The sequence below is a fragment of the Pongo pygmaeus genome, chromosome 16 (genome assembly GCF_028885625.2).
Source record: "Pongo pygmaeus isolate AG05252 chromosome 16, NHGRI_mPonPyg2-v2.0_pri, whole genome shotgun sequence".
Taxonomy (NCBI): domain Eukaryota; kingdom Metazoa; phylum Chordata; class Mammalia; order Primates; family Hominidae; genus Pongo; species Pongo pygmaeus.
This window is the reverse complement of record NC_072389.2, coordinates 54,211,686-54,224,349: the sequence shown is the minus strand read 5'-3', so window position 1 is coordinate 54,224,349 and position 12,664 is coordinate 54,211,686. Positions and strand designations below refer to the sequence as shown.

General features: G+C 36.9%; 1 protein-coding gene across 2 annotated transcripts in view; it reads left to right on the top strand.

The window, feature by feature from the left end:
- The window catches only part of SECISBP2L (SECIS binding protein 2 like), a 61,497-nt gene extending 49,861 nt beyond the window's left edge, over positions 1–11,636 (top strand). For both annotated transcript variants that reach the window (XM_054451196.1, XM_054451197.2), the window contains 3 exons: positions 209–363; positions 3,655–3,874; positions 7,332–11,636. In XM_054451196.1, the coding sequence (XP_054307171.1) occupies positions 209–363; positions 3,655–3,874; positions 7,332–8,014 (1,058 nt within the window). In that variant the 3' untranslated portion in view covers positions 8,015–11,636. The remainder of the gene's footprint in view (positions 1–208; positions 364–3,654; positions 3,875–7,331) is intronic.
- Positions 11,637–12,664: the final 1,028 nt, after the last annotated feature.

The window sequence follows — 12,664 nt, the reverse complement described above, 5'->3', positions numbered from 1 at the left end:
TTGGAATTTAATAGGGGAGAAATAAAATACATATATACTTCCATATATAGTGTAAAATCAAATAGGATAATGTGTGTAACAGCGTTAAGTGCTACAAGTGTTCATAGAATTCTTTGCTGCTGCGATGTTTTATGCTTTAGCTATCGGGTGTGCAATTAGCTCCATGTAGGCAACAACTAAAGGCATCTGCATGTGTTGATTTTCACAGGTGGTCTGGATGAGGCTCTCTATAATGTTATAGCCATGGCACGGGAACAAGAAATTCCTTTTGTGTTTGCCCTTGGAAGGAAAGCTCTAGGACGCTGTGTGAACAAGCTGGTTCCTGTTAGCGTAGTGGGAATCTTCAACTACTTTGGTGCTGAGGTAAGAATTTAGAAGACACACACTCTTGCTCTCCAGCACATCCCCCAGATAGCACATTTTTCAATTGACATATGCCAGTGTTATGTTTAAGCATTTGAAGGAGTGAGTTGACAACCCTCAAAGAATGAGTGGAAATTTTTTGAGTATTACATTTCCTCTTTTAGTGGTGGAAAAGATTTATGTAGATTAATCCTAAAGCATTTTGAAAAGGTTTTAGTTCCTATTTCTGCCAAAGTGGTTTTTTTCTTCCGGGCTCAACTGCATAGTACTTGGTAATTTGTTTTACTGCTGGTTAAAGATATCTGATATTATGTAATGTAATTTCTTCAGTCTCTAGATGGGTATTTTATATTTCCTAAGGGCTGGTCTGGTATATTTTGTGCTACTAGGAATCAGGAGACAAAAGAATCCTTTAATTGGAAGGGATTTTCCTTTAGAAAATGAAATTTCTAAACCAATTGTCACAATCATCGTACCCGTGATACTATCAACCATTATCTCTTTGGCAATCTGCTAATATAGATCTTTATCTATAGGAGCTGATAATATAATGGTTATCAATTTAGAGTAATGCTCATCAACTGTAGTGTTTAAGACTGTTTTTTAACAAAGTTGATTCTGAAGTACTTTGTGATATCATTGACAGACTATTTTTCCCAACCACACTATTTTTGTGTATGTGTCTATCCAGTCACCATGTTTGCATATCCTACATTCTCCTGTCCATTCTGTTTCTTTCCCACCACCCATGAAATTCTCTACCCACCGGCTTTATGAGCATATAAATAATATTTGTGCTCCCACAATAGCCCGTGCTTTTGTCACGTTTAGCATAGCACACTGCCTTGCTGTAGGTTACGTATGTTTCTTTCCCTTTAACTGTGAATTCCTTGGTGATAGGCCCCTTCCCTTGTCTTTATATTCCTGACACCTTTCACATTACTTGAGTATAAGCAGGCAATATATGTTTGTTGAATGATATTGTGAGATAGATGTATATCTGCCCACTATGCTAGACTGTATGTGAGAATTTCTTGGTGCCTCATGCCTGTTAGCCCAGTAACTCGGGAGGCTGAGGTGGGAGGAGTACTTGAGGCCAGGAGTTCCAGATCAGCTTGGTATATTACCAAGTATGTCTATTCACAATGAATGGTAGTGCACCTGTTACTGTTACCATCTGATACAACTAATCTTGGAATTAAGTTTCCAATCTTTACCCTCACATTCAAGGCTTTTATTCCTTGATCCTAGCATCTCTCTTCAGTTTTTCTTCTCTTTCCTTATATTCTTTTATTCCTAACAATTTCTTTCTTTCTTTTATATTGTAAAACCAATGTTAAACTCACATATCCATTTGCATATTTTCTTTTTATTGTTTTCACTTCAGTGCATGGTTTGTTAAACACTGCAAATATTTGTCAAGCCTGTTACATGTAACCACATAGGGGCTGTTGTTTTTCGTTTTTAACAGAATCTGTCCTTCCTCCTTTTTAAAAATAATAAATCCTGATGATATTTTTTTACACTACTAGTAGGTAACACCCACCACTCTTCAAAAATCAATACAGTTAGCAGCATCCTATATTATACCTGCTATTTTAAACAATTTAAAATGCAGCTGGATGAAGGATGCTACTTATATTTTTCCCTCTTGAGATGAATCTTCAGAGACTTATTATTCTACAGCAATGTAGCACTTTTGCCATGCTTTCATCTCAAGGTTTATACTTAGTATAAAATTAAACAGATTCTCAAAAATGTCCAGGTTATGTTTAATTCTTTGAAATTCTTAATGTTGTGAGTATGTTGCATTGTGATACTAAATTGGACATTTAACAGGAATGCGATGCTGTAGAATTATGGCATAACTAAAAGTCATATAGATTGGCCTTCTGGTGGCTGTAGAAACTTAAATCTTTGGACATCATTAGGTATCATGGTTATTGAAGTGCAACTTTAATGCTATATGAATTTTGCCATCTTATTATTTTTTTTTTTGAGGCGGAGTTTCACTCTTGTTGCCCAGGCTGGAGTGCAATGGCATGATCTCGGCTCACCGCAACCTCCACCTCCCGGTTTCAAGCGATTCTCCTGCCTCAGCCTCCTGAGTAGCTAGGATTACAGGCATGCACCACCACGCCCAGCTAATTTTGTATTTTTAGTAGAGATGGTGTTTCTCCATGTTGGTCAGGCTGGTCTCGAACTCCTGACCTCAGGTGATCCACTTGCCTTGGCCTCCCAAAGTGCTGGGATTACAGGCATGAGCCACTGTGCCCAGCCGAATTTTGCCATCTCGTTAGATGTGAATATGCTCAGTGTACCTACCACTTCACGGAAATTGTTTATTTTGTTCCTATTTTTGTTTCAGCAATGAAAGAACATCTGGTTTTTTAGCTCCATATTCTGCTTCCAAGCTCTATATTCTAGTTTGCATTTGGCCCAGTAGTCATGCTTTTTCTATCTTGTGTTATCTTTTCATCATCTTCAAGGTCCTAGCTCTCCATATTATCACCAACTTACTTTTGGTCTTCGTCTAGTTCTTCCAAAAAGTAAACATTACAGAAAAATTTAATTCCTATGGAGACTGCCATCTTCTTCTACATTCCTGAACATCACTCAGAATACACTCATTCCCTTATATTCTAACCCAGATAAAATTCTTTACTGCTCCCCTAACAAGCCTTATACTTTTCTTATGTCTGTAGCTTTATTAATGATTTTGCATATTTGGCTTTGAAGGCCCTTATTTCACCCCTCAAAATTGTACCTTTTTCAAGGCCAATGCTGATGTCATCTTCCCTTCATGACTTCCTCAGTGATGCCCAGCAGTTTAGAGTTGATGCCTCATCTAAAGCCATAACACTTTACACCTCTCAAGGCATGTAAGGTGTTATGCCTTGGATTATAGGTGTCTCTTACCATCTTTTTCCAGCCACACAGAAGGTTCCTTGAGAGTAGAGTTGATGTTCAGTCATCTTTGTACCCTCTGTAGTGGCAGACACTAAAGGAAGAGTGCACTTGTTGAATATTGTAGGAACTTTTAATATATCACATTTAGTGGCTAGTGTTGGAATCAAGACATTTCCTCAGACTTGCGAGAATTAAATAAACAGTAAATGTAAGTTACAGAGTAATTTCATAAGGTTCTGTGGTTTGCATACCATTTGGATTTTTTGTCCTCATTGAAATTGTGTCTGACCCTGAAACAAACAGTAGAGATATTTATTATCCATAATAGGAATAAAAAGTGTAACCAAAAAATGGATTAATCAAAATACTCTTTCTTTTCAGAGCCTGTTTAATAAATTAGTAGAACTCACTGAGGAAGCCAGGAAAGCATATAAAGATATGGTTGCAGCAATGGAACAGGAGCAGGCTGAGGAAGCCTTAAAGAATGTGAAGAAGGTACCACACCACATGGGACATTCTCGGAATCCCTCTGCAGCAAGTGCCATTTCTTTCTGCAGTGTTATTTCTGAACCGATCTCTGAAGTAAATGAAAAGGAATATGGTAAGTTGTTGAATACTCTTTTAAATGACTTAAACCATGAGATGATTTAAATGACTTCCTATTCTACCTTTTTTTATCTTTATTCTTGATTATTCAAATGTTGCTCGAAATTTGGTTTAAAACATTGCATTAAACATGTTCATTAAAAATCAGGAGAATATTTGGGACTGAGACTTCTTATGACACCCCGGAATTTAATCACAGTTCCAAATCTTTATAAAAGCCTCAGGGGCTTTAAAAAGCAAAACACACCATACTTGTGACCTATCACTAACTAAACATTAGGAAGTTTTATTCCAATACTTTATGCTCAGTTACTAAAATTTTATGTTTCCTAAGGGCTGGTCTGAAGGTAGTGAGTTATCTAATTTGTTCACAGTCAGTTATAGATCAGTCTCCTTGTTCTGCTCTTTCCCCCCTTCTCACTACTGCACTTCACTAGTCTTAAAAAGAAAAAAATAAATTAAAAAAAACTTTAAATGTTGTATTTACTAAGTAAACTACAGACCTGAATATTATTCACTCTAAGCTTATAAAACCTAAACATGATATTTGCCTTAAGTAAAGTCTGATTGTAATCAAGAAGAGATACAGACTAAAAAATAGTATTTAATGTTTAACTTTTATTTATTGAAGTCTACATCTCAGTAGTTTCTTTGCCTTATTTCTATAATACTTTGAGCTCTTTAGTTCTCTTTCTTGGTTTAGTTTATGATTTGTTTTCCCTATGTAACTTCCTTTCTTCTTTTTTTAAAATTTTAAATAGTATAGCCACCTTCTTTCATTTGGTTCTTTGTTCGTTCTTTTTTTCTTTTCTCTGGAAGGTTATCAAATAGCTTGTTGCCACCTAAAATTTAACATGTAAAAAAACCAAGTCCTCATTTTCTTCCCATATTCCCCTTCCTGGCCTCCCTGTCTGTGATTGTAGTTAGATGTTTGAAATGCTTTCAGTAAAGCTCCAGAGCAGAGGCAATTAACAAGTTGTTGTGGGCCCTTAGGAAACTGTTGGCCAGGGATGGGTGATACTGGTTTAGAGGCAGACATGTTTCTTTTGCAGGAGTGATACTAGTTGAAAATTAAGAAGATAAAGGGAAGGTGCTAACATTGTAAATGAGCACGATCCTCTCTATATAGTGAAATGCCACATCTCAAAGGCAAGCCATAAGAGAAACCTATAAAGCTGTGGGTTTGGGCAGATGACAGAGTAACAAATAATATTCATATGGGCACATATAAACACAAGTAGTATAAAACGAAAGTCTCAGAGATTGAGGTGTTTTCAGAAAGCACCAGATTCAAAGTGTTCAAAGATTGAAGCCTTGGTTTTTCTATACTCTGCCTAAAGGTTTTAGGTGTAATCAGTTAATCTCGGGGTCTTGGATTTCTCTTTAGAAAAAAAAACTGTTGAAATGTTAATGTGCATCTAAAATTTTTAAACATTTTATGCGTTTCAGAGTTTTTTTCATAATTAAATATATGTGGGAAAAATTTCACTTACTAGACTGTTTTTTTTTTTTTTTCCCAGCACTTACTATATACCAGTCATAGGGACACAGAGATGAGCTGGAGTGGAAGTGAGGAGGGATGAGGAAGGTGAAACAGCCAACACAAAACAAGGCTTTTGACTGGATATGTAAAAAGTACTGTGGGAGTTCAGGTTAGCGATTGCCTGTCAGGAGTCAGGAAAAACTTCATGAAGGAACTAACATTTAAGAGTGGTTATCAAGATGAATAGGAGTCTGAAGGGGAAAGGAGGAAAACACATCTACAGAAAGAGTATAGCTTATGTTCCAACTTTAGGGAACAGTGAGAATTTAGATGACACTGAGCATGGAGTGTGTAGCCCATGGCGCAGGGTCAGAATGAAATAGGACCAGAATGATAGATAAGGGCCAGATCATGAAGGGCTTTGCTGTGCCACGCCAAGGATTTTGGATTCTATCCTAGGGTGATAAAAAGCCAGTTAGACAATGATATAATCAGTTCACAAAACTGGTTAGGAAGATGTTAACAAATGAACAGCAAGAAAAAGAAGGCCTGAGCTAAGGCAGTAGTAAACAGATTTAGTAGTTTTTGAGCTACAGGTGTCATGGTATAGTGATTAATTCAGTGGACTAAAGGGATATAATATTAATAAGAGAGAAAAGTAGGATCAAGTGTTACTATAAGGTTTCTTCTGCTTTGAGATTGTGTAAATGATAATGTCATTAGCTGAGAATGAGAATATAGGAGGAGGTGATTTTTTTTTTTTTCCATGAGGTAGAAATGACAGTGGAAAGGACTCATTCTACACTAAAGTAGCTTCAGGAAAGAAATTTTTTCCCAAACAATGTATCGTGACTTGAAGTGCCCAAAACATGTTCTATGTCAATATATAGTCCATAGATGGTGACCATATTGAACATACTAATGTGAATAGGTTTGCTACAACTTGATTACAATATTATACCTACTAACTGCAAATAGTAGCTGTAATGTCAATATGATAGAATTTTTATTTTTTAAAAAAATTTGAAAAAATACAGGGGTGAGAGATCTTTACTGATTCTTGGTACGTTTTTTGCCTTCAACTGATTTCCTATCATGAGAAATAATTTAGTTTGTCATCACTGTAGTATATAATACTTTTTTTGTCCTCCAAAATCACTTGGTAAGCCAAGCTATATATATATTATAAAACAACCTTTCACAGATGTTAGAAACGCATGGATGGATTCTTTGCTTATAATTGGAAACACATGTCCCATTACAGGCCAAAAGATAATTTAAATAACTTGCTGAGTGAGCATGGTACAGACACATGAAATCAGAATTATTATTGCTGGACATCTTGGCTCTTCTATCTCTTGGGTTGTGGGTCCTTGAGCCCAGTACACCTCTAGGCTACCAAAAAGTTAGGCAGTTCATTGATTTTCATGAATATATGGATTTTATTTATGAATGCCAGTGAGCTCCTATTGGTATAAGATCTCTTGCATTCTGAAGCATTAATATACTTATTCTTACCTCCCTGTTTCTTTATCTTGAATGTACATTTTTGGGAATTATTTTCCCTTTATAACATTTAAATTAGGTTGGGCACAGTGGCTCACACCTGTAATCTCAGCATTTAGGGAGCCCAAGATAGGAGGATAGCTTGAGCCCAGGAGGTCAAGGCTGCAGTGAGCCAAGATCATGCTACTGCATTCCAGCCTAAAAGACAGAGAAAGACCCCATCTGAAACACACACACACACACACACACACACACACACACACACACACACACACACACACACTTTCTCTCTCTCTCTGTCTCAAACTAGTACTAAATAAACTAACTTTGTAGTTTTTCCAGTCAGTTTCTAAGCCAACAAATTTATATATTTTGTTGTTCTTTCTTTTTGGGGAGTTTTTAAAGAGTTGCATGATTTTGAAACAGTGTTCTGGTTTTTAAAAAATCTGCTTGATACTTGTAGAAACAAATTGGAGAAACATGGTGGAAACTTCAGATGGACTGGAAGCATCAGAAAATGAGAAAGAGGTATCCTGTAAGCACAGCACTTCTGAAAAACCTAGTAAACTTCCATTTGACACACCCCCAATTGGTAAGCAGCCGTCATTAGTGGCTACAGGCAGTACTACCTCAGCTACAAGTGCTGGGAAATCCACAGCAAGTGATAAAGAGGAAGTGAAGCCAGATGACCTGGAATGGGCCTCACAGCAGAGTACAGAGACTGGCTCTTTGGATGGCAGTTGCCGAGATCTTTTGAATTCCTCCATCACCAGCACCACCAGCACTCTTGTACCTGGCATGCTTGAAGAAGAAGAAGAAGAAGATGAGGAGGAGGAGGAAGATTATACTCATGAACCCATATCTGTAGAAGTGCAGCTCAATAGTAGAATTGAGTCTTGGGTCTCAGAGACCCAGAGAACTATGGAAACCCTTCAGCTTGGAAAAACCCTTAATGGTTCTGAGGAAGACAATGTAGAGCAAAGTGGAGAAGAGGAAGCAGAGGCGCCTGAGGTGCTGGAGCCAGGGATGGACAGTGAGGCATGGACTGCTGACCAGCAGGCCAGTCCTGGGCAGCAGAAGTCCAGCAACTGCAGCTCGCTCAACAAAGAGCACTCTGATTCTAATTACGCAACTCAAACTACGTAACTCAGGAAATGTCGGCTCTCTATCTCCAGCTGTGGAAGGGTTGCAGCCATTACCTTTTATGCTTCATCTCAACATTTTGCACTGTCCAGTATTTAATATACGTATTTAATTCCCAACAAATATTTTTGTAGCTTTTACTTGTTATGATCCATAGCTTAGCTTTTAATTAGCATCTAAGTGTCTTTCTAAGAACTGTGTGGAAAATTCAGATCTGTTTCAGCTTATTTTGTAATCAAAAATAATGATAAAAAGAAGACCAGATCTTAAAGAAAATAAATTTCAAATGCTTACTTAAAAGTCATTTTGAAAGTTAAAGAACAAGGTTCTAAGGATAGAAGCAGTTATCAGTGTTTGCTTCAGGACTCCACCTCCTCTACTCTAATTTGACCAAAAAGCTGTTTGGGCTTCTTTAAAAAAGAACTGGGGGTGGAGTCAGAAAACTAAATGAAAGGCTGAGGGTAACTAAGTCCACCAGTGTTGTATGTTAAAAAATCAATGCAACTTTTATGTGGTCCACAAATGTTTAGTCAGAAGTCACTGATTATTGTAATTAATTAGTGTTGGGATGGGCTAAAACAGAGCCTTCAAAACTTCAGCTAGCAGTGGAGCCACCATCTTAGATTATAGCTAGCTAGCCTCATTTGTGGAAAGTGATAGATGCTGTCTATAATAGTGAACAGTCACCCATGATAGGACCTCCAGGTTCTGTCTCATATTTGCTTCTTACTTACCTCAGGAATGCTCTTGTACATAGACTTATTTACAAAAAGCTAGGCACATTTTGACAGGTGAATAACTGTAACCGATTGTATGACTGCTGCACTTACATGTAAACTCTGCAGAAACAAAGTCTTATACTGGTGTGTTCTCTTGCATGCTTCTGGTTCAGGACTCTTGATTTGAGATATGGATTTGATTGAGTATCCAAACTTGTCCTGAGTGCAAAACTGTTTCAGCTTTTAAAAAATACCTATTTTGCACCTAGCCTTGAGCACCTTCCACATAGCAATGACCATAGTTACTGTCAGGAGGTCAAGGAAAGGAACTTTGCACAACTTGTGACATGCATCCTGATAATCAAGGCTTAGATGAGGAAGTTTTAGAAGATAAGAGAAAGTTGTTCTAATTGTGCTGAAACTATTAGATGATTTAGAGTACACAGATATGTAGGTATTAATTCTCTATTCACTATTATTTATCTCTGCCCTTCTCTAGGAGTTTGTATACCTGCTTAGGAGACAATAAATGAGCTAAATGTTTTATTTGCTGGTCAGTCACCACCTGGACTTCAGTGACTTTACAAGTTTATGTAATGGTGGAAGAATAACAAACTATGTAATTTTTTTGTCTTCCATCCAACTCCCCACCACCCCCAACTGTCCCCCCCCACCCCCCACACACACATGCACACATCCACACATCCGTGTGTGTGTGCCAGTTTTCCACTTACAAGCTTCCATAAGCAGGCACAAAACTGAGAAGGAAGGGGTATTTTCCCTGCCCTGATTATCTGGGGCAGGGCTTTGCCTCACAGAGGCAGGACAGAAGAATTGGGCAGATTCTTTACTGAACTCATTGGGACTACTGTGCTAGTTTTGATGTTTTATAATGCTGGCATTTAATTACTGGAGAGATTGGATTCTTGGTTGATGATTTAGTATTTGTGAATTGTGAAAGTTTAGGAGGATTGCTGTGTAGAAAATGTTAGTCAATCAACTTTATTATTGTGCTAAAAGGGGACATTCTCATACTGTCCTGTCTAAACTGTTCTCCAGGATAGACTTCCTAGGCACTAAATATCCAATATTTAAAGGAACACAGCAGGTAAGGAATGAAGCCTCTGAAATAGTACTCATGGATTTATACATGGCAGATCTTACTGTCTCTACACATTTGGAAGTGTTCATTGGTTTGAAGAAATGATAGAGGTTTTGAACTACTGACAGTCTTAAAAGTGAATTTAAAAACTGTTCATACTTTTTATGGTGTAAATTTCCTTTGCTCGATGTCAGTGATTCAGATAACTCTTGACCTTGAGATGATGGCTTTTCACAGGTTTCTTATATTTTATATCTCTTCTGAACATGAATTGTCATTTTGGATTTTTGACATTTGTATCAAAAGAGAAGTTGAGGAAATCTTCGGAACACTGGTAACTTTTAGTTTTGCTATAGACTTCAGAAGTGTTTATTTATATGTTCAGTAAATGCTCTCGCATATGCAGTACCTCTTCTGCCAGCAAAACCAAGGGACCATAGCCTTTTTATGAGACAGGTCACCTCTAGAGGACAACCCAAGAATTATTAAAGGAAATGTTACCATTTTGAGAGCATGCTTAAATAAATATTAATAATGTCTTTATAACTTGTTTCCTTTGAATTTTGGAATATTGAATTACAGGCTTTGGAGGAGTTGTGAAAATTAGGAAAGCTTTTATATATTTTTTGAAGTGGGCATGGTTGGCTCTTTGAAGACCTATAAAGAGATCCAGTGGGAAGAGTAAGCGTTGGTTCATCATCACAAGAAATAAAAAACATAGTGATTTTTTTTTCTTAATGTGTAGAGGTGGTTTTACTGGCAATAATTAATAATAGATTTCTATTTCAGTCTGTAAGTATATTAACTAAAATATGAATTACACTCCCAAAGTTAGATTTCTGCTTCAGTAGGTTTGTTTGCTGTGAAGATTACTTCTCAAAAGACAAATGTTCATATTAGCTTAATTTTTGGTTTAAATATGTTTGTAAATGATGTAATATATTTCTTTTGACTAAACATGGAAAAGTAATGTGTGTTATACATTGAGAAGTTTTTACTGGCTTTGACTGGAGGTCGTTTTTGCAGAGATGGTATTTTATATGATTCCAGTATTTGGAAAAGAATTAGTCAAAAGGAATTCACATAGTTTAAATACTGAGAAATTAATATCCAAATATGTACTTGTCTGATTTCTAAATAAGCTGGGGGAGGAGGGAGGGGTGGGAATCGAAATGTGCAAATGAGTAGTGAATGCTACACTCATTTTCAACTCTTTAACATGAAACTGTTCAATCTTAACACATTGTTACTTTAATATATGTATAAAGAAGTATTACTGTTTGTAAAGCTGCTGTTTGCTTAAAAAAAAAAACACCCTTGTCATGTATTTTCTGTATGTTGGGCCAACAGGTTAGAACATCAACCCATTTAAAAATTTTTATCTTTTTTTGATTTAAAAAAATTCTGTGAAATAATTTATTTACAGACATCTTCCTCCTCCCTCATCCCTTCCAACCTTTACATACATCACAGAATCAACCAAACTGTTTGCCTAATCTGAAATCTGAATCCTAATGAGAAAAATTTAAACTTTGTTGGCACATCACACCTTGAAAGTATTTGTATTATTTTATAATTTAATTTCTAAATATACCACGTAAGTTTATAATTTAATGTCTTAATTGTAATGCTCTAATAAAAAACTAGCAAAATTAGTGTGAGTTATAACATGAAGGGATTTTCATCTTTTGCTGTATGAAGGATAATTGTTATATCACATTTGGGGGGTAATAACAGCTTTTTTGCACTATGTAAATACTAGTGGGGATTCTTCTGTACTAATAAAATGATTATTGAAATGAAATCTGTCCTTTCAGAAGAGATACTTAAAGAGTTCATGACTCCCCACATGTAGAAGACAGAAAAAAGGGTGCAGCTTGAGTATTGATTGGTGGTCATATGGGGTTGCCAAAAAAGGCTGTAAAATCGGCACAAAGGAGTTAAGAATAAAAATCTCCATCTGGGATGGTTGGTGTGATCTGTGGCATGGGCCCAGGCGTTTAGCCAGAGACCATCCTGGTATTAGGAGAAGGCTTCTATAGATTCCTTCACCTTTTTATATTAGTTCCTCTGTGCTGGGCACTGTTCTAAGTCTTCCAAGTATTAAGTCACTTAATCCTTAAAACAGTCCTGTGAAGTAGATTTTGGTTACTATTTCTCGCTTTTCAGATGATGGGAGAGTCATGGAGATGTTAACCCAGCCCCACACCAAAGCCCATGCCCCGATCACTGTACTTTGTTATGTCTTGGTACAATGTGCACAGGGTGTGCAAAGCAAACATGCTTCCTTCACCTTCCGGTGTCTTCGGGAATGTGGAACAGGAGGACTGAAGAGGGCCCTGGAGACTAAAGTTATTGGGCCTCACCTCATCGCGCTTTCCGTAAGTAGCCCCAGAACTTCTCACTATGTCACAGTGAGATGTAGGGAATCTGAAAAAGAGTACATTCATCTGTCAGAAAATAGGATACTAATTTTCATAACAAAGAAATGAACTTTTTGGTGATCACAAAGAGGAGGATGCCTCATCGGTTGTATCAGATACTTCCTTTTTAACCAGTACATGTACAACTGCCTAATTTTTTCCAATAGTGATCAGTTTTTCTCCTAACTGACCAGAAGAGAGTGTGCATCGCACCCAAAAACAGTCAAAAGCTACATGTAATATTAATACTTTTTTAAAGCAGGAAACGGTGAAAGAGAAGTAACCTGAACTATGGGCCTTGCCATTAAAGGTGCTTAGTTGAGTCTAAGCTCAGAACTGGGAACCATGCCTATGGGTATCATTTCATTTTAGAGAGAACATTTAGACATGTTGAATAGGTCATGTGAAA